This window comes from Lepidochelys kempii, chromosome 8, assembly GCF_965140285.1.
Source record: "Lepidochelys kempii isolate rLepKem1 chromosome 8, rLepKem1.hap1, whole genome shotgun sequence".
In the NCBI taxonomy this organism is placed as follows: Eukaryota; Metazoa; Chordata; order Testudines; family Cheloniidae; genus Lepidochelys; species Lepidochelys kempii.
This window is the reverse complement of record NC_136387.1, coordinates 49,345,609-49,367,405: the sequence shown is the minus strand read 5'-3', so window position 1 is coordinate 49,367,405 and position 21,797 is coordinate 49,345,609. Positions and strand designations below refer to the sequence as shown.

The 21,797-nt window shown below is 42.7% G+C and overlaps 1 protein-coding gene across 8 annotated transcripts in view; it reads right to left on the bottom strand.

Moving 5' to 3' along the window:
- Positions 1-21,797, bottom strand: part of RABGAP1L (RAB GTPase activating protein 1 like) — a 530,390-nt gene that overhangs the window by 195,239 nt on the left and 313,354 nt on the right. For all 8 annotated transcript variants that reach the window (XM_073356445.2, XM_073356440.2, XM_073356444.2 and 5 more), the window contains one exon: positions 8,296-8,409. In XM_073356445.2, coding sequence (XP_073212546.1) covers positions 8,296-8,409 — 114 coding nt within the window. The remainder of the gene's footprint in view (positions 1-8,295; positions 8,410-21,797) is intronic.

The following is a 21,797-nucleotide window of genomic DNA, read 5'->3' as shown; positions in this document are numbered from 1 at the left end:
GCTTGTAACTTCAGGTATTATTACTCACAGGCTAGACACGCTTCCTGGGCTCAACTCCTCTCTCCCGGGTTCAGTTCTTGCTTCCAGGTGATTCCCAGTGTCTCTTTGAGCGGGGTGGCAGAGGAGAACCACAATGATGTCACTCCCCCGTCTTCTATAGTTTTTGTGTATGGTGACAACCCTTTGTCTTCCAGTGGAAAAACACTGACATTCCAAGGGCGGGGGGGGGGAGGGGGAAAGGAGGAAGAGAAGTCCCAGTACCAGGTGACTCAGACGCATGTCTCTGCAGGGTGATAGCTGCCATTACTCGCAAGCTGTCTGGAGCGTCCACAGGAAGACTAAGCTCTTTCACAGTTCATTGTCTTTACTAATGGGCCATCAGTGGATTATCACATTCAGTAAATCATAACCTTTCCAATGATATCGTAAATGAGCCATCTTGCATAAAGTATCTCTCAGTTATGCCATATCCATATCATAAGCACGTTTCCATACAGAATATGGAGTGTAATGTCACAGCATGAATTGGGCTCCTCAGCCACTTAGAAACTCAACAATGAACCCCCTTGGCAGACATCATCCTCGCATTGAGGGCTACCCGAAGAGTTTATATATAGGTATTATATTTGCCCTTTTTCAGTCCTCAGGTATCTCTCCCATCCTCCACAAGTTCTCAAAGGTAATTGCTAATGGCTCAGAGATCTCTTCAGTCAGTTCCTTAAGTGTTTGAGGACGTATTTCCTCAGGCCCTGTCGACTTGAAGACATCAAACTTGTCTAAGTAATTCTTAACTTGTTATTCTGCTGTTTTAGCCTTTGATCCTACTTCATTTACACTGTTGTTCTCTATGTTAGTCATTGATCAATGCTAACTTTTTTGGTGAAAACTGAAACAAAAAAGGCATTTAACTCTTCAGCCACTGCTGCGTTTTCTGTTATTGTCTTTTCCTCCTCATTTAGTAATGGGCGTACCCTATCTCTTGTCTTCCTCTTGCTTCCCATGTATTTGTAAAATGCTTTCTTGTTACCCTTTATATTCTAGCTAGTTTAATCTCATTTTGTGCCTTGGCCTTTCTAATTTTGTCTCTACATACTTGTTTTTTCAATACTCATTCTTTGTAATTTGACCGCGTTTTCACTTCTTGTATGAATCTTATTTGAGTTTCAGGTTACTGAAGATCTCTTGGTTAAGCCAGGGTAGCTGCTTACCATACTTCCTATCTTTCATATGCATAGGTATGGTTTGCTTTTGTGCCCTTAATAATATCTCTTTGGAAAACTGCCAACTGTCCTTAACTCTTTTTTCTCTTATACTTGCTTCCCACAGGATCTTACCTACCAATTCTCTGAGTTTTCTGAAATCTGCCTTCTTGAAGACCACTGTCTTTATTCTGCTGTTTTCCCTCCTCCTGTTGCTTAAAATCAAGAACTCAATCATTTCATGATCACTTTCACCCTAGCAGCCTTCCACTTCAGATTCTCAACTAGTTCCTCCTTGTTTGTCAGAATTAAATCTAGAGTAGCCCCTGCCCTAGTGGCTTTCTCCACTTTCTGTACAAGAAGTTGTCTCCAATGCATTACAATAACTTGTTGGATAATCTATATCCTGCTGCAGATGTCTGGACAGTGGAAGTCCCCCATCATCACCAAGTCCTGTATTTTGAATGATTTTGTTAGTTGTTTAAAAAAAGTCTCATACACGTCTTCTTCCTGGTTAGGAAGAAGGAAACCCCTACCATGATATCACCCTTGTTCTATACCACTTTTATCCTTATGCAGAGACTTTCAGTAGGTCTGCCTTACACTTCTGTCTCAACCTTGGTGGAAGTGAATACATCTTTAACATACAAGGCAACACCTCTTCCCTTTCTTCCCTAACTGTCCTTCCTGAACAAGCAGTATCAGTCTATACCAATATCGTCTACTCTGTCCTCCTGCACAGCACAGGCCATAGGACTTGCCTGAATTAACTCCTGTTTGAATCACAGTAGATCTTTTAGCAAAACGTCCAATTTTGATTTTAAAATGGCCGGTAATGGAGAATCCACCACAACCCTTGGTAAACTGTTTCAGTGATTAATTACCTTCCCTGTTAAAATGTATGCCTTATTTTCAGTCTAAATTTGTCTAGCTTCAACTTCCATACACTTGATCTTGTTATACCTTCACTACCTTGAAGAATCTTGTACTATCGCATTTCTGTTTCCCATGTAGGTACTTATAGACTGATCAAGTCACCCCTTAAACTTCTCTTTGATAAGTTAAATAAACTGAGCTCCTTGAGACTATTACTGGAAGGCATGTTTCTCATTCCTTTCATCATTCTTGTGACTCTTCTCTGAACCCTCTCCAATTTATCAACATCTTCCTTCAATTGTGGACACCAGAACTGGACACAGTATTCCAGTAGAGATAACACTGGTGCCAAATACAGATGTAATACATAACTTCTGTACTCCTACCCAATTTTCCAGATTATACATCTAAACATCACACTAGCCCTTTGACCACAGCATCACACTGGGAGCTTATGTTCAGCTGATTATCTACCAGGATCACCAAGTCTTTGTCAGAGTCTCTGCTTCCCAGGATAAAATACTGCATCCTGTAATTACGGTCTGCATTCTTTTTTCTTAGGATGTATGAATTTGGCCATACCAAAATGCATATTTGCATGCACCCAGCTTACCAAGCAATCCAGATCACTCTGAACCAGTGACCTGTCCTCTTTATTATTTACCAGTTATGACAAAGTTCCTCCTCTGCCTTGGTGGGTTCTGCGCTTTCTGGCAGATTTGCTTGCCTCAGAGGTTCACAGCAGCCCTCAGTTTGGCCACTTTTGCCACTGACACAAACCTGCCATTCACTCAGTTAATCTCATCACTGGCCAAGATGGGGGAAAGGGAGGAGAACAATCCCCACAGTCTGTGTTGTCCCACCTAGTGGGTCGGAGACAGGCCAGAGGCCTTCCCCTCTGATATGACTCTCAGTCCGGGTCAGCTTCTCTTATGTTAAATAAGGAGTTGGGAGAATAGGGGGAACCCTGGCCCGCACTCTACTCTGGGTTCCAGCCCAGGGCCCTGTGGATCACAGCTGTGTACAACGTCTCCTGTAACAGCAGTGTGACAACTACAACTCCCTGGGCCACTTCCCCATGACCTTCCCCCATCACCTTGTTTGTCCTCACTGCAGGACCTTCTTCCTGATGGTGTTTGTATTCCTCAGTCCTCCAGCAGCACGTCCTCTCACTCCCAGTTCCTTATGCACCTCTCCCTAACTGAAGGGAGGTCTTTCTTTTAACCAGGTGCCCTGATTAGCCTACCTGCCTTAATTGGTTCTAGTAGCTTCCTAATTGGCTCCAGGTGTCCTAAGTAGCCTGTTTGCCTTAATTGGTCCCAGCAGATTCCTGATTGTTCTGGAATAGTCCCTGTTATTTTACATGGGAAAAGGGACCTGCTTAATGTGGGGCTAATGTATCTACCTTTCACCACTCTCCTGTAGCCATCTGGCCTGACCCTGTCACACACTCCAATCTTTGTGTCATCTGAAAACTTAATAAATAATGATTTTATGTTTTCTTCCAGATCATTAATAAAAACTATATCGATTAATCGCAGTTAACTCACACAGTTAACTCAAAAAATTAATTGCAATTAAAAAAAATTATCACAATTAATCGCAGTTTTAATCGCACTGTTAAACAGTAGAATACCAATTTAAATTTATTAAAGATTTTGGATGTCTTTACATTTTCATATTATATATATATATAGTATTCTGTGTTATAATTGAAATCAAAATGTATATTATTTTATCACAAACATTTGCACTGTAAAAATGATAAAAGAAATAGTGCTTTTCAGTTCTCCTCCTACAAATATTGTAGCACAATCGCTGTTGTGTACATGCAATTTACAAATGTAGATTTTTTTGTTACATAACTGCACTCAAAAACAAAACAATGTAAAACTTCAGAGCCTACAAGTCCACTCAGTCCGACTTCTTGTTCAGCCAATCGCTCAGACAAACAAGTTTGTTTACATTTACAGGAGATAATGCTGCCTCCTCCTTATTTACAATGTCACCAGAAAGCGAGAACAGGCATTTGCATAGCATGTTTGTAGCCGGTATTGAAAGGTATTCATGTGCCAGGTATGCTAAACATTTGTATGCCCCTTCATGCTTCGGCCACCATTCCAGGGGACATGCTTCCATGCTGATGGCGCTCATCAGAAAAATAATGCGTTAATTAAATTTGTGACTGAACTCCTTGGTGGAGAATTGTATGTCCCCTGGTGTGTTTTACCCGCATTCTGCCATATATTTCATGTTATAGCAGTCTCGCATGATGACCCAGCACACGTTCATTTTAAGAACACTTTCACTGCAGATTTGACAAAACGCAAAGACGCTATAATTTGAGATTTCTAAAGATAGCTACAGCACTCGACCCTAGGTTTAAACATCTGAAGTGCCAAAATCTGAGAGGGACGAAATGTGGAGCATGCTTTTGGAAGTCTTAATAGAGCAACATTCTGATGCAGAAACTACAGAACCTGAACCATCAAAAAAGAAAATCAACCTTCTGCTGGTGGCATTTGACTCAGATAATGAAAATGAACATGCATCAGTCCACAATGCTTTGGATTGTTATCAATCAGAACCCATCATCAGCATGAACGCATGTGCCCTGGAATGGTGGTTGAAGCATGGAGGGACATATGAATCTTTAGCGCATCTGGTCTGTAAATATCTTGCGACGCCGGCTGCAACAGTGCCATGAGAACTCTTGTTCTCATTGTAAACAAGAAGTAGGCAGCATTATCTCCTGAAAATGTAAACAAATTTGTTTGTCTGAGCGATTGGCTGAACAAGAAGTAGGACTGAGTGGACTTGCAGGCTCTAAAATCTTCCATCGTTTTATTTTTGAATGCTTCTTTTTTTTTAACATAATTCTACATTTGTAAGTTCATCTTTCATGATAAAGAGATTGCACTACAGTACTTGTATTACATCAACTGAATATTACATCAACTATTTCTTTTGGTCTTTTTTACAGTGCAAATACTTGTAATCAAAAATAAATATAAAGTGAGCACTGTACACTTTATATTCTGTGCTGTAATTGAAATAAATAATTTGAAAATATAGAAAACATCCAAAACTATTTAAATAGATGGTATTCTATTATTGTTAAACAGTGCGATTAATCGTGATTACATTTTTTAAATCGCCTGACAGAGCTAATAAAAACATTAAATAGCCTTGGGCCAAGAACTGATCACTGCAGGACCCGGCTAGAAACACTGATGATGATTCCCCATTTATAATCACATGTTCAGACCTATCACTTAGCCATATTTAATCCATTTGAGATATGTTGGAGTTTTTTGGGCATTGTTCTAGTTTCTTCATTATAATGTTGTGTGGGACCAAGTCAAATACTATTCCCTTTTTATCAACCAACTTTATAATCTCATCCAAAAAAAGGTATCAAATTAGTTTGACAAGATCTATTTGCCACAAAACCATGCTGATTGACATTAATATGTTACTCTTCTTTAATTATTAATCGAGTCCTGTATCAGTAATTTCAACATTTTTCCCCAAGATTAATTTCAGGCTGACAGACATGTAATAACTCAGGTCATCCTGTTTATCCTTTTTAAATACTGGCACATTAGGTTTCTTCTAGTCCTTTGGAACTGTCCCAAGATGCATTCAAAAGCAATATTAACACTTCAGTGATCTCCTTGGCCAGCTCTTTTAAAACTCTTTAATGCAAATTATCTGGACCTGATCATTTTAAAATGTCTAAATTTAGTAGCTGATGTTTAACTTCTTACTAAATTACTGTTGGAATGGAAAGAATTTCACCATCATCATATAATTTGAATATATCATCCAGCTATTTCCCAAATACAGAACAGAAATATTAATTGAACACTTCTACCTTTCTGCATTATTATAGACAATTCTACCATTTCTGTCTAGTAATGAAATGGAGGATGAGACATGTAACGGGGAGAGGGAAGGGGAGTGCCAGAGGCAGTGCTCAGGCAGTTATTCATTCTGCACACCAAAAAAAATTAAAGGGAATACTGGATGCAACCCCCACGCCCTTGCAAAAGTGGTCCCTAGGAAAAGGTGCCAGCCCCGTCTTTGGGAGCATGGATCACTATGTCAGAGGTCCCCCATTGATGCCAACCCAGCAAAAGTCTTTGTGGGGGCACAGGTTGTCACTACTGCCCCCCACCCCATCCTTATAAAAGGAGGGAGACACGATTACCACACCTGTGGCTGCCTACTGGAGTAGGTATATATTGTTTAAAGCAGAAATTTAAGATCTCTTGGGGTGTAAAATATGAAGTGTGTGTGAAATCTGTCAGTTGCTCAGTGACTTATATAAATATTTGGGGGATGGAATCCTCCTCCCCAACCCACAGAACACCTGCACAGCCACTACATTTCTCATACACAGTGAAGTTTTGGCAAGCGGATCCATAACGTTTGTAAATCTACTGGTTATCCAGCCATCCCATCTAGACCCACATACAACTCCACTCTGACCTGTCCTGGAGATAACTGCCAAAGAATGCAGCACTCCCTGCATGGCCTCTCTTTGGCCTGTTCCCCATGCAGCAGAATCATAGCTCTCTTGCTGTGGTTTGGGCTTTGCAAACCTGTGAAAGGGGCAGACACGAGCCTCCTGTTTTTGGTAATTGGATAAAATCAAAGATTGTAAAGGAAAAGACCCTTGTACAGGTTACAATTGGTTACACTAAATCAGATCTCAGAAGGTTTTTTTTTTTTTTTTTTTTTCTGTGTATCACAGGGGTTGACAAACTATGACTCGTGGCCAGCCGTTTTAATCCGGCCCTCGAGCTCCTGCTGAGGAGTGGGGTCTGGGGCTTGCCCCGCGCCAGCCGGAGAGCAGGGTTGTGGGCCACGCCACGCAGCTCCCAGAAGTAGCGGCGTGGCCCCCCGCTCCAGCTCCTATGCTTAGTGGCAGTCAGGGGCCTCTGCTCTTCATGCTGCCGCCATCCCAAGCAGCACCCCTACAGCTTCCATTGGCCAGGAACTGCAGCCAATGGGAGCTGCAAGGGCTGTGCCTTCAGATGGGGCAGCGTGCAGAACCACCGGGCTGCGTGCAGAGCCACCTGGCTATGCCTCCACATAGGAGCCAGAGAAGGGACATGCCGCTGCTTCCGAGAGCCGCTTAAGATAAGCGCCGCTCACAGCCTGCACCCCTGAGCCTCTCCCTGCGCCCCAACCCCCTTTCCCCTCCCATCCTCTGAACCCGTCGATCCCAGCCCAGAGCACCCTGGAGCTGCACCCCCCAACCAGAGCCCTCACACCGTCCCGCATCTCAACCCCTATATTGTGAATATTCATGGCCTGCCATAATATTTCTATTTCCAAATGTGGCCCTCAGGCCAAAAAGTTTGTCCACCCCTAGTGTATCAGCTCAAATTGCACGTTGAAAGTCATAGGATAGCCAGTAACTGACTATTTTAGGGCAGACATGTCAGTTTGCAATAGGATACATAAACTTGCAAGAAGCCATTCGATGAGATATAACTCAACATAACTAATAATCCCACAGCTTCACTAAAATAATTCCTGCTGACAAAAAGAAAATCTAATCTAATCTTATTTCCCATCCCTGGCTGAAAATCACGATGGTGGGAGAACATAACTGATCTAGCCGTGATACCCCACTTCGCGCATCTCTCCACTGTGGCAGGTCTGTTTTTTGTGCCTGGGAACAAGTTACTTCACTTAGTGCCTAAGCTTCTTCATCTGTAAAATGGAGCTGATGATACCCTCCTCCATCAAGTGCTTTGAGATGTACGAGTGAAAGTGCTACATAAGAGTTAAGTGTTGTTTGTTATCTGAGTAGCTGCTTCAGGGAGGCTTTTTGCTATTGTCACTGCAGAACTGGCTGTGAAGGCTCATCCTGCCCTGGCAGCTCTCTACTTCAGACCAAGTGACAAAGCTCAGTTGCCTTGTGCCTCTACTGTGACAGACCTATGAGACTGCACTGCCCATCAGCAAAGCTGACTTGAGTTCATAATATTCCCACAGTCTCACTTGGGAAGATACAGAGTATGAAGTTACAAGATCTATTTTAGTAGGTCTAATCCTGAGGAACACTGAAATTACATCTGTAATTCAAAATAAGTTTTAAGATCTTACTGACCACTGATTTGAACCAGACCAAAGTTACAAGAAGGGAGTAAAATTACAGCAAAATCTCAAACATTTTTTTTTAACTGAAAAAACCTGACCATACCTTACATATCTTGTATAGCGATTCCTGCCCGTCTCCTCCTGTGTCTTTGAAATAGTCATGTGCTGGAAATGTTCGATGAATGTCTCGTGTAATGACGCTCTCCTGGGCAGAATCCTAATGAGAGAGAAAAAAATACTATTAGCACAGTTACAGTATAATTCAATATGCAGAATGTAAAATTATATCTGCAGTCAACATGGGTAAATGCCTTACTGACTCATCCCCCAAAAATGCACTTAAAAAAACCTCAATTCCAATAACCAGTTGACAGCTGCTTTAGTAAGAGCAACGTGGCAAGTTTTTCTTCCTCCAGGCTTAGGGTCCAAAAAGCTTAAACTCTGGTAGCACTTTAAGGAAATGGTTAGTCATTTAATTGTAGTTGCTTTTCCCCTGGAAATATTGCGTACTATATCCCTCTGAATATCAAGAAAACAGAGTCAGACTGCCTCGAGCAACCTTACAGATGCATTTCTTCAAAACGTATCAAGCCAACAGCAAAACTGTGCTAATTAGAAATTAAAACTAGTAGTTTGAACCTGGCTATCTGAAAATACTTAAAATTGACCATTTAATGCTCTCAAGAAAAAAAACCCAAAAAACAGAAAATGCTATTATACTAGTATCCATAATGGCCACACACAACTATTCATCTTGCCTCTCTCAGAACAGCAAAAGGAAGGAATAATTCAGACAAGTCCATACTTTCCCTTGCTACCAGTAACCTCTTTAATTCAGCTGAATTTTCATGCTGGCTAGTAATTAGATCTGTCTCTGTGTGCAAAAGGAAGCAGACTGCTTGGAAAGCTATGTGTCTGTCAAAAAACATCCAAATTATTGCAAATCAATCCTGGGAACTGGGAACAATCCTCTGTATAAATCCATGGTACACCCACATCTTGAATATTGCATGGATATGTGGTCACCCCATCTCAAAAAAGATATATTGGAATTGGAATCCTTACAACAGTAGTTTCACATCTTTGAAAAGGGAATTCCCAGATTTTCATTGGTGCTCATCACTTGTTTCCAGTTCTGAAGGTCCAGAGATATTGATCTTTGAAGTGGACACTTTTAGATATTAAAAGGCTACTTTAGGACACTTTCAGAAGGTTTTATGGCTCCCTCTGAGCCCCACAGAGTTGAGAAAGAGTAACTAAGGCATCTGGCTTTACAGGCTCAGGAATATGAAAAATAATCTCAACATATTTTGTTAAAATTCCCTAAAATATTTGTAAATGTGACACACACACAATATATAAAGATGTGGTGTAGTATAAAGGTTTTGTCAGCACTGGCTTGGAATGACAACATGTCTTTGCCACTTGTGAATATGGCTTTCCCAAACTCATGCCTCAATAAAACTTTACACCACACAATCCTGTACTCACATTCTCTCACTCCCTTTCCTCTCCACATTCTCCACATTTTTATATAAAAATATATAAAATTGACGCAGCATGTACATAATCCCACACAATTCCAGCTTCACAATCAACTATTTTAAAAATTCAATAGTCCTTTTCCTTTTAAAATATCTCACATTAGAATTTGTATGTCACATGTTGGAGTTTTGTGTATTGAGTGAAAGATTTTTTTTTGTGAAGTTCAGTTCAGCTTCTTTCCATAAATAGACCATCTCTTAATTATCATAATCTTTTATTCATCTGGGAGTATAAAATGCACCAATCTTAATTAAAAGAGAGACAGGAATTGAGAAAAAGCAGAAGGGGCTATTCCTGGGAGGCTTTTTAACAGAGTTAGATACTTGGATGAAGAGAATGGTTAGGTTAGCCCAATAAATACACTGGTCAATTTAGTTCTGTAGTATGCTACCTTAGTCTCAAACATATTAACTGCTGTCATAGCAAAAATAGCTTGTACTGGCATTAGAACATAATAGTCTTGCTAGATATGAGCCCAAACCAAAACCTTAGATCTGAACAGCCCTGAACTTCGGAGAATTCAAACCTGCCTATGAAGTGTGTGTCCTAGGCCCACCTCTGACCATTACAATACTGTGGGCTATTAATTCACCTTTTTTCAAGACGGTAAAAATCTTTATTTCATCCAACTGTCTCCCACTGTCCTCAGACTGTTTTCTGGCCAAGATTTTCAAAAACAACAAGTGATTTTGATTTATATGCACCCAAACTGAAACACTGTAAATGGATCAATTTTCAGAAAGTGATGAACACCTCTCCTCTGAAAATGTGGCTCCTTAAAAGACCCTCAGTTTGGGAACCCAAAATTACCAGTCATTTAAAAAATCTTGGCTTCTAGGTATTATAACAGCTTGCCGTTAAGGAGGTGGATCGTTTTCATATGGAAGTCTGGATTTGGATTGGTCCTGAGTAAAACTGACAAATTCAAATTAGATCCAATTTTTTTTTTTTTTTAAACAGCGAGGGTGATTAACCAATGGACAAACTACCAAGGAAAGTGGTTGATATCCATTTCTTGATGTCTTCAGATCAACAGCAGACGCCTTTCTGGAAAATATGTTTTCCTGCACCCCAACCCCCTGCCGCACCCCGCACCCTTCCTGTACCCCAACCCCCTGTCCTCAGCCCCCCCCGCACTCCAACCCCCTGCCCTGAGCCCCTGCTGCACTTCACACCCCTCCTGCACCACAACCTCCTGCCCTGAGCCCCCTGCTGCACCCACACCCCTCCCGCACCCCAACCCCCTGCCCTGAGGCCCCTCCTGCACCCCAACCCCTTGTCCTGAGCCCCCTCGTACATCCCACATCCCTCCTCTGCCCCAACCCCTTGCCCTGAGCCCCTTCCTGCACACCACACCCCCTCACCATACCCCGCACTCCCTCCTGCACCCCAGCCCGCTGCCCCAGCCCTACATTCATGGCCCTGCATGCAATTTCCCCACCCAGATGTGGCCCTTGAGCCAAAAAGTTTCCCCACCCCTGCTCTAGGCCTAGAGCTACTGTCAAGGCTCTTTCCCCACTCTGAACTCTAGGGTACAGATGTGGGGACCTGCATGAAAACCTCCTAAGCTTATTTTAACCATCTTAGGTTAAAACTTCCCCAAGGTACAAACTATTTTCCTTCTTCCCTTGGACTTTATTGCTGCCACCACCAAGTGTCTAACAGATATATAACTGGGAAAGAGCCCGCTTGTAAACGTCTTTACCCACAAACTCCTCCCCAAACCCTACACCCCCTTTCCTGCGGAAGGCTTGATAAAAATCCTCACCAATTTGCATAGGTGAACACAGACCCAAACCCTTGGATCTTAAGAACAAGGAAAAAGCAATCAGGTACTTAAAAGAAGAATTTTAATAGAAGAAAAAGTAAAAGAATCACCTCTGTAAAATCAGGATGGTAAATACCTTACAGGGTAATCAGATTCGAAACAAAGAGAACCCCTCTAGGCAAAACCTTAAGTTACAAAAAGACACAAAAACAGGAACATCCATTCCATTCAGCAGAGTATTTTATCAGCCATTTAAACAAAACAGAATCTAACGCATATCTAGCTAGATTACTTACTAAGTTCTAAGACTCCGTTCCTGTTCTGTTCCCGGCAAAAGCATCACACAGACAGAGAGAACTTTTGTTTCTCCCCTCGCCCGCTCCCACCCCCGCCCGCCCGCCCCCCCGCCTCCAGCTTTGAAAGTATCTTGTCTCCTCATTGGTCATCTTGGTCAGGTACCAGCGAGATTATCCTAGCTTCTTAACCCTTTACAGGTGAAAGGGTTTTTCCTCTGGCCAGGAGAGATTTTAAAGGTGTTTACCCTTCCCTTTATATTTATGACAGCTACTTATACTCAGATCCACCTACCATATTGTAACGTACATCGCCCACTGCACATCCATCTCTGAATTTGGCCCAATAGAGTCTAAACATAAGTGCAATTTAAGGAATTTAGGATGGTATACACTGAGGAGCTAGAAGAGGAGGAGGGGGTTGGAAAAGAAAACAACAGAGGATATAACAATCCATATGTGAAAGCAGACTGCACCTTACTTTAATTTACAATGTCTCACCACTGCTTCCTGCTACTCAGCGTGTACTTACACCAGCTCTTCCTTCGAGATTAGTAAACTGGTCTGAGAAAGTAACCTATACCACCCTTATACATCACATGTGAATTTCACAAGAATGCTGTGAAAGTAAACACTAGCATTGCAAAACATGTCCTCATCTGGAGTAATGTACAAGTACTGGTCACTCATTCGCAAAAAGGATATTGCAGGATTACAGAGGATTTAGAGAGGAGTGACAAGAATCATCAAGAGCATGTGAAAAAAAAGAAATTGTAAAGCTTAGGATTGTTTACCTTTGTGAACTACATAAAATAAGAAATGGCCTAGAGAAGATTCAATGAGAACCTCTGTTCTCCCTGTCTCATAACATAAGAACAAAGGGACATTTAACAAAATTCAAAGGTCAGAAATTCAAAACAGATAAATGAAAATATGTTTTCACACAATAAGAACGGCCATACTGGGTTAGACCAAAGATCCATCCAGCCCAGTATCCTGTCTATTGACAGTGGCCAATGCCAGGTGCCCTAGGGGCAGTGAAACTAACAGGTAATGATCAAGTGATCTCTCTCCTACCATCCATCTCCACCCACTGACAAACAGAGGCTAGGGACACCATTCCTTACCCATCCTGGCTAATAGCTATTAATGGACAACCTCCATGAATTTATCTAGTTCTCTTTTAAACCCTGTTATAGTCCTAGCCTTCACAACCTCTTCAGGCAAGGAGTTCCACAGGTTGACTGTGCGCTGTGTGAAGAAGAACTTCCTTTTATTTGTTGCTCCATGCATAATTAGGCAGTGGAATTCACTGCCACAGGAAGTCACTGGGGCAAGGAACTTAGCACAATTGAAAGACATTTGAATATTTATATGGAAATCAAGAAAAGAACTATAATTAGTAACAAACATTTTGGAAGGGATATTAAGACAATCTCTAACTATCAGAGCTCAGAATAGGACCTAATGTGGGACACAAATACCACCACATCTGCTTACAGTGGGCTTTCCTTAACTTTTCTCTGGCATATCTGGTGCTCACTTCTGGCAGAGACGGGATAGCAGACCAGATGGACTTTCGTTCTGATCCAGTCTGGCAATTCCTACATTCCAAAGAACTTTGCAAAATACAAAATTATAATACTAATAGTTTAAAAGAGCTAAATACATATGTAGATACTGTTCCATGCTTGTCCATTTTTCAGAACAAAAAAAGAAGGTAATATGCAGAGTTCAAAGGGGTCAGGTAACACCTGGTCAGACCCAGAGAAAAGTTACCATCCAGCTAAAAGATTAGGTGAATTTTAATTTTTTTCCTCTGTAAACATTCATTACACTATTAGAGCGGATACAATACAATCAATAATGCAACATTTCTTCAAAAAAACCCGACAACCCTTTACTCTGCCTGAGTTTTTCTTCATTCTTTCCTTTTTCTCTCTCTATTCTGCACACTCTCTTTTTTCTGCTACATACTGATACATTTAGTCTGTCTCAATCTGTTTGGTCTTTCAAAAAAAACAACAAACCCCACAGGTTCCATTTGCTTCACGGCATTGAGTGCCCGATGGTCAGCTTGTCCCATTGTGATGGAGTACTGTAAATTTAAAAAAAGAAAAGGAGTACTTGTGGCACCTTAGAGACTAACCAATTTATTTGAGCATGAGCTTTCGTGAGCTACAGCTCACTTCATCGGATGAAGTGAGCTGTAGCTCACGAAAGCTCATGCTCAAATAAATTGGTTAGTCTCTAAGGTGCCACAAGTACTCCTTTTCTTTTTGCGAATACAGACTAACACGGCTGTTACTCTGAAACCTGTAAATTTAAAGTGGTCATTAAAAGCTTATCAAGGAGTCTCTTGAAGTTGCATGCAGAAGACAAAGACACTGTATATCAGAGAGAGTTTCTGCCTGTGGCATAGGTAAGTTGGAGGTGTGGTTTGAAAAAAAAAGGTGGTTGTCTGTCCACTGGAAATTACCCAGACCATGATGTGCATACTCAGTGTCATTCAACATTTCTTACAGGCATAAAGGTGTAGCAGCCTCTAGTTCTTCTGGAAGGCTCTTTTCTACTTCTACTTTCCTTATTTTTACATGATTCTGTGGCAGTGAGATTCTGAATGGCTGCTATTGGGAACCATAAGAAATCTAATTATAAAAAATAAACAGATGACAATCCTGCACTACTTATTATTATTATTTATTTGTATTACTGTAGTGCTTCTTGCTAAATATTTTATATTTTGCTCTCATGCTGCTTCCATTAGCTGGGCGTTGGGATTGCTTCATTCCATTATAAGGTATTGATTTGATTCATTAAGCTGATGATTTTACTTAGTAAAGAATCAGCAAATATTACTAAAAAGTTCAAGTGACTACACTGGAGACAGAGTTAAGAAACTTTGGTTTAAGACTGCAAAAGGAAAACTGAGGGCATGGAGATAAATGATTGAGAGTTCCACTCTCACTCTTAATGAGAATACCATGGCTGTAAACCACTGAGAAAGTTAATTGAAGGCTACTCTTGCGGTTAAAGCACTGGTCTGAGTCAGAATACTCCTGACTGTGCCATTGACTCATTGTGCCACTCTGGGCAAGTCACTTCACATCCAATTAGCCACCTTAACTCACAATAAATAGTACCTTACTTCCCTGATATCAGATTACTGCAGAGTACCCATTTCTGATTAATTGCAAGAGTATGGCAAAGGTGATAGATTTGGGCTTTTACTTCCTATGCACGTCAGTTTCTTCATCTATATATTGGTAGTGTTGCAGGGCTTATCAAGTTTTATAAGGCTCTTTGAGAGCTCCACTGGAAGACATTATATAAGGGGAAAGTATTTTTATTGCTCCAGAAGACGACTTCAGTCAAATAAAAAGAGGTTAAGGTCATTAAAGTGAGGGTATTTTTTTAAACATGTTTATTCAACAGACTGAGGCTGTTCAACTGGCTGTTTATGTGTGTTCCGAAATTAAACCTAGTTTTGGAGATAAGACCACCAGTGTAAATGGTTAAGATTTCAAGGAACTGCTGCTCTCCAGAGTTGGCTTATTTTTCACTTGCAAGTTGAGCGACTCCAGCTCTGAGGAATGGCCCTAATAAAATTCAGTTTAATAGGCCTTCAAATGCATGGCAGCCACTAACATTTGTACTGCCTGCTGCTAGCAAAATATTAATATTTGATGTTACAGCATTTTCATTTTAGAAGTCTATTAAGCTCGTGTCTTCAGTGTTTCTGGATTTTGTCATGGAACTGCATTCTTTAAGGTTTACACAGACTGAAAGAGTTGCTGATAGACTGATTTTAAAATATGTTTTATCTGCACATAGTGATCCTTATCAAAAGGAGACACGAGCCTTTTTGTATTTTTTGTTTCTACCTTTCTAGGACAGCTTAGTTTCCCCAATAATCCAAGCAGAAACGCTACAGAACTATTTTCAGTCGACTGGGTATCTTATTTCAACCAATAAGGATACCCAGCTGATCTCCAGTGCTAGGCATACAGTACAGCAAGCATTCTGATACCCTGAATATATTCCTGTCAATATTTGCCATCACAACATTGCTTTTTCAGTCCCCTAATTTGGAAACAGACAAGTTATTCTGAAACATCTTCTACTCTCTTGAATCCACCCTTCTCTCAGAATGGTTAAGGATGAACAATCCCATTAAAGGTTAGAGTAAGCTCTGTACAATGACAAGAAGGTACACTGACAGGAGATCAGTTAGAAATTTTTTGGATAAAGGGAAGAATTATTTGGAGTCTATCATCTTTGCATTTTATAGAAGAAAATCCAGTATCAGTGGTGGCCTGGTGTTTATGTGTTGGATTGGCAGTTCTTTGCATTACTTGGCAGTGACATTGGCTTTGGAAGAAAAGTAAGACTCCAGCTCCTTAGGATGGTGGAATTTTGCTGCAATGTTCTTTCAACATCACTTGTCAGCCAATTCCAAAAACAGTTTTTACTCTCCTCTGTGGGAGAACATGCATCCCAAGAGATGAAAGGTGGTCTTGTGGTTAAGGAACAGAAATGGGAATCAGAGAATATGCCTTCTAGTCCTGGTTCTGACGCAACCTGTTAGACCTCTGCATAGGCTGACTGCTGCATATTAGCTTCTGTACATCAGTTCCCTCAATTCTAAAACTGGGGTGATAACACTCACAGGGAAAGTAATTCATGTGTTTAAATCATCTTGATACATTAGATGGAAGCCACTATAAAGGTGCAGAGAATTATTCTTAAACTACCAATACTCAGCATCTCTGTAATGCTAACTAACATTAGCCCTAGAAAGCAGTCATCTGTGACCCAGAGAATACACAGGAGTCATAATAATGACCAAATAGTGGCAAGGGAGGACTGGGGAAAACAGATACTCTTCCCTTAAGTTCCTTTCAAACTATATCTATCAGTTTGCTATTCAGGGTGGAATGATTTAAATCAAAGTGAATCAAAGTGATTTAAATCACCAATTTTAATCATGATCTAAAACAGCAATCAGGAAACCTTGTTTAAATCACCGACTTCAATCTTGTTTTGCATTTGTACTTTTTAGTTATCTTCCTGAAGAAATGTTATTTTGATTGGTTGGCATAATTTGGTACTTTTTGCTAACCAGGAGGATACACTGTAATTATACACGTGCTTAACAGGTTTTTATTCAGTTAGGATATGGTGAACGATGCATATCATATTTACTCATGTGGGGTGGGAAACTGTGGGGAAGAGATCTCAAGATTGATGCAAAAATGATATTAATAGAATTATTATAACAAAATATTTTTAAATAATTACAAACTTGTTTGCACCTTTACTGACGATTACGATAGAGCTACAAGAACATTATAGACATGCTGCTTGGAAATATAACACTGCATATGTTTAACTAGTTATGTTACAAAATGTTAAAGCTAATCAAAGAAATTCCAGAAGGTTTATGCCTCTATCTTCCAAGGACAACCACACTTCAAGACAACAGACCCTGTAAAACACAAACGTTTTAAACAGAGACCTAACTTTAAAAAGGAACGTGCAGTGTGTTATCAGAAAAGACGGTTACCTTTTCTGTAACTGGTGTTCTTCGAGATGTGTTGTTCATGTCCCTTCCATATTAGGTGTGTGTGCTTGCCACATGCACCAGTGCCGGAAGTTTTTTCTTCAGCAGTATCCATAAGGGACTGGCTCTGGCGCCCTCTGGAGTGGCGCCCGCATGTCACGGTATAAGGGGCGCTGTTGGCTCCCCCCACCTTCAGTTCCTTCTTGCCAGAAACTCCGACAGTGGGGAAGGAGGGCAAGTCATGAAATGGACATGAGCAACACATCTCAAAGAACACCAGTCACGGAAAAGGCAACTGTCTTTTCTTCTTCAACTGCTTGCTCATGTCCATTCTATATTAGGTGACTCCCAAGTAGTACCCCTGAAGGCGGGTAGGAGTTCAAGGATGTGTAGATTGAAACGCAGCTCTGCTGAACCGAGGGTCATCTCTGGCCTGCTGAATGATGGCATAATGCATCGTGAACGTGTGGACAAAGGACCACATCATGGCTCTACAGATGTGCCGGATAGGCATGTGAGCCAGGAAGGCCACCGAGGATGCCTGAGCTCTAGTCGAGTGGTCTCTGACAATCGGTGGCAGTGGGATCCCCACCAGATCATAACAGGTCTGTATACAAGACGTGATCCAGTTAGAAATCCTGTGTGAGGACACCGGAAGGCCCTTCATCCTATCCACTGTGGCGATGAAGAGATGAGTCAACTTATGGAAAGGCTTGGTATGCTCTAGGTAAAAAGCCAAGGCCCTTTGGAAGTCGAGGGTGTGCAGCCACCTCTCCCCACTGGTCTTGTGTGGCTTAGGACAGAACACAGGGAAGAAGGAAGATGTCCTGGTTCATATGGAAGGTAGATACCACCTTCGGCAGGAAGGCTGGGTGGGGCCTCAGCTGGACCTTGTCTTTGTAGAAGACATGTATCGTGGTTTTGAGGTCAAGGCTTTAATCTCAGAGACTCGCCTCGCTGATGTCATCACCACAAGGAAAGCGACCTTCCATGACAGGTGGGAAAGGGAGCAAGAGCCCAGCGGCTCAAAGGGTGGGCCCGTGAGCCTGCAGAGGACCCAGTTAATATCCCACTGTGGGACAGGGGTCCATACCTGTGGGAAGAGTCTCTTGTGGCCTCTCAAGAATCTGACCATCGTGTCATGAGAAAACGCCATCTGGCCCTGGATCAGTTGGTGAAAAACGGAGATGGCTGTGAGATGCACCCTAATAGAAGACTGTGTCAGGCCCCGGTTCCTCAGATGAAGCAGGTAGTCAAAGATAGAGTGTACGGAAGAGCATGAGGGAGAGATCAAGCCCGACTGGGCGGAGGCGGGTGGCTTATAGCCCTTGGCTCGCTTGTGGAGCTGGTCCTGCCGAGGCTGGTTCCCCTGGCCCTGAAGTTGCTGCAGTTTGAACCGCTTACACACTGGAGCTGGGACGTAGACACTCAGGGTCTTCAGGGTGATGTGGGAGTCCTTGAGGCCGTGCAACTTGTTGTCCGTTTGATACGTAAATAGGGCCCTGCTGTCAAAGGGCAGGTCCTGCAATGACTGCTGGGCCTCGGTGGACAACCCAGAGAGGAGCAGCCAAGAGACTTGCTGCATGGAGAGAGCGGAAGCCATAGTACGGGAAGCAGCAGCAGCATCCGACGCAGCCTGGAGGGCAGCGGTCGTGGCCTCATTGAGGATCGCTCAGAACTCCATCTTGAAAGTCTCAGGGAGCAACCCTTTGAACTTGGCCATGGCTTGCCACATATTAAAATCCTATTGGCCAAGGAGGGCTTGGTGGGTGGCCACACTCAGCTGAAGGCTAGAAGACAAATAAACCTTACATCCAAAGAGATCCAGGCTCCTTGAGTCTTTATTTTGGGGGATGGCCCCGGGTTGTCCTTGCCTCTCCTTATGGTTAGCCGCCTCAACCACAAGGGAATTAGGGGCTGGGTGGGAATATAAGTACTCGTGCCCTTTGGTCGGCAAGAAGTACTTGCATTTGTCCCTTTTAGAGATATGGGCCAGGGAAGAGGGGGTCTGCCACAGGGCATTAGTGATCTTAGTAACCCTTTCATGAAGGGGTAGAGCCACCCTGGCAGGAGCTGAGGAGCAGAGGACGTCAAACAGCATGTCCAAGGGCTCTTCCAATTCCTCTGCCTGAAGTCCCAGGTTAGAAGTGACATTCTTCAAAAGTTCCTGGTGCGCCTTGGCATCGTCTTGAGGAACTGGACGAGGGGGCCCTGTGATAGCCTCATCTGGCAACAACGAGGACAATGCCAGTGCCGTGGCAACCTCCACATCCATTGGTGGTCTAGGAACTTGCTCCCCTAGGTCCTGGACCTGAAGGGTCTTACCCCCCGAAGCCTCAAGTACTGGAGGGGAACAGGATATCGAGGCTGCTGGCTTCTCTGAGGCTCCCAATACTGATCAGGCAGACTGGGAAGGTTGCGTGAACCCTCAAGGGTTCCATGGCTACCATGGCATCGGCCGCTATGCTTGGGGCCATGGGACAGGTTTCGGTGCCAATAATGTAGATGTCAGGGCTTGTCCCACAGACAGGGAACCTCCTCCGAGTCAGAGCTACCAGCAGAGCAGTCAGTCCCAGGCAACCAAGATTGGGTTGAGCGGTGGCTCTTGTCCAAACGGTGCTGGTCGCTGCATCCAGAAGTCGACCAGTCCAAGCAAGACTATCTTGATCAGGCTCTCGGGAACCGACGGCATTTGGTGGATCTGTGGTGGATACCTGGTGATCCACGCCTCTCACTACTCGACCGGTACCAGGACATTGAACGGGATTGGGAGCTACTATGGGCTCGTTGCTGGGAGGATCATCCTGAGTAGGGCGACCTCCTTCTTGGAGACAGGCGATGATGGCCCAGTGATTGGTGGTCTCTGGTGTCCGATCGGTCTCGGGCTCTTGGAGTCAGTCAGGGCTGGTCCAGGAGTTCTTGCCGGGTGGCGCGTGTCTCAGAGGGCCTGCACCAATCTACCAGCGAGGTACGCCTCAAATCCCTTGATTGGTGACCCCAGCGTGGGGACTGAAGAGGACTCCGCTGAGCCTGCCTCTCCAGTCCTGAGGCGTGAAAGCTTTAGGTAGGGGAACGCTGGCAGTACGTCCCTCTCGAAGGGAATCGGAACCACTGAGGCGGGTACACAAGCAATGGCATTGGCCTGCAAAAAGCTGAATCATTCATACACATGTGACTTGCCCAGGTGTCTACAAATTCCATCTTATTGCTGTGACTTTGCGCAGAAGAACGAAGGGGTTTCCACCCACAAGAGAGAAAATATAAAAGGCCTTGCAAGCCTCTCCATTTTGTCTTCAGCTGGCTTAAGAGATGGCCGCTCCACCCAAAAGAGATGTCTGAAAGAAACTGGAATAAAAGGACAGTAACTACAGAGGTGTGAGTGATTGCTGGACCCAGACTAGGAAGGAGTCCAGTCTGTGAAAGAAGCTTATTGGAACATTTCTGGGGGTGAGATTTCATCTGTATTCAGTTTCCTACTGAATTAGGCTTAGACTTGTGAATTTTATTTTATTTTGCTTGGTAACTTACTTTGTTCTGTCTGTTATTACTTGGAACCACTTAAATCCTACTTTTTATACTTAATAAAATCACGTTTTGCTTATTAATTAACACAGAGTAGCTGTGCATAGCTCTCTGTCAGTGTTATAGAGGGTGGACAATTTATGAGTTTACCCTGCATGAGCTTTATACAGAGTAAAATGGATTTATTTGGGATTTGGATCCCATTGGGAACTGGGTATCTGGGTGCTAGAGACAGGAGCACTTCTTAAAGCTGTTTTCAGTTAAAGCCTGTAGCTTTGGGGGACGTGGTTCAGACCTGGGTCTGTGTTTGCTGCAGACTAGCATGTCTGGTTCAACAAGAGAGGGTACTGAAGTCCCATGCTGGCAGGGAAAATGGGCTCAGAGGTAGTCTCAGCACATCAGGTGGCAGTCCCAAGAGGGTTTCTGTGACCCAACCCATCACAGAGACTGCAAGGGTCATCGAGTCTAAACCCCTATTAAAAATGTAGGCCTTATTTCCAGCCTGAATTGGTCTAGCTTCACCTTCCAGCTATTAGAGCACGTTGTATTATTCCCTGCTAGATTGAAGAGCCCATTATTAAATATTTGGCCCCCATGTATGTAATTATAGACTGTGATTAAGTCACCTCTTAACCTTCACTTTGCTACGCAAAATAGATCGAGCTCTTTGAGTCTATTATTATAAGGCATGTTTTCCAATCCTTTAATCATTCTCGTGGCTATTCTCTGAATCCTCTCCAATTTATCATTAACATTCTTCTTGAATTGGGGAAACCAGACCTGGACAAAATATTCAAGCACCAATGCCAAATATAGAGGTAAAATAATCTCTCCACTCCTACTTCAGATTCCTATTTTTATGCGTCCAAGAATAAAATTTGGATTTGGCCACAGCATCGCACTGGGAGCTCATG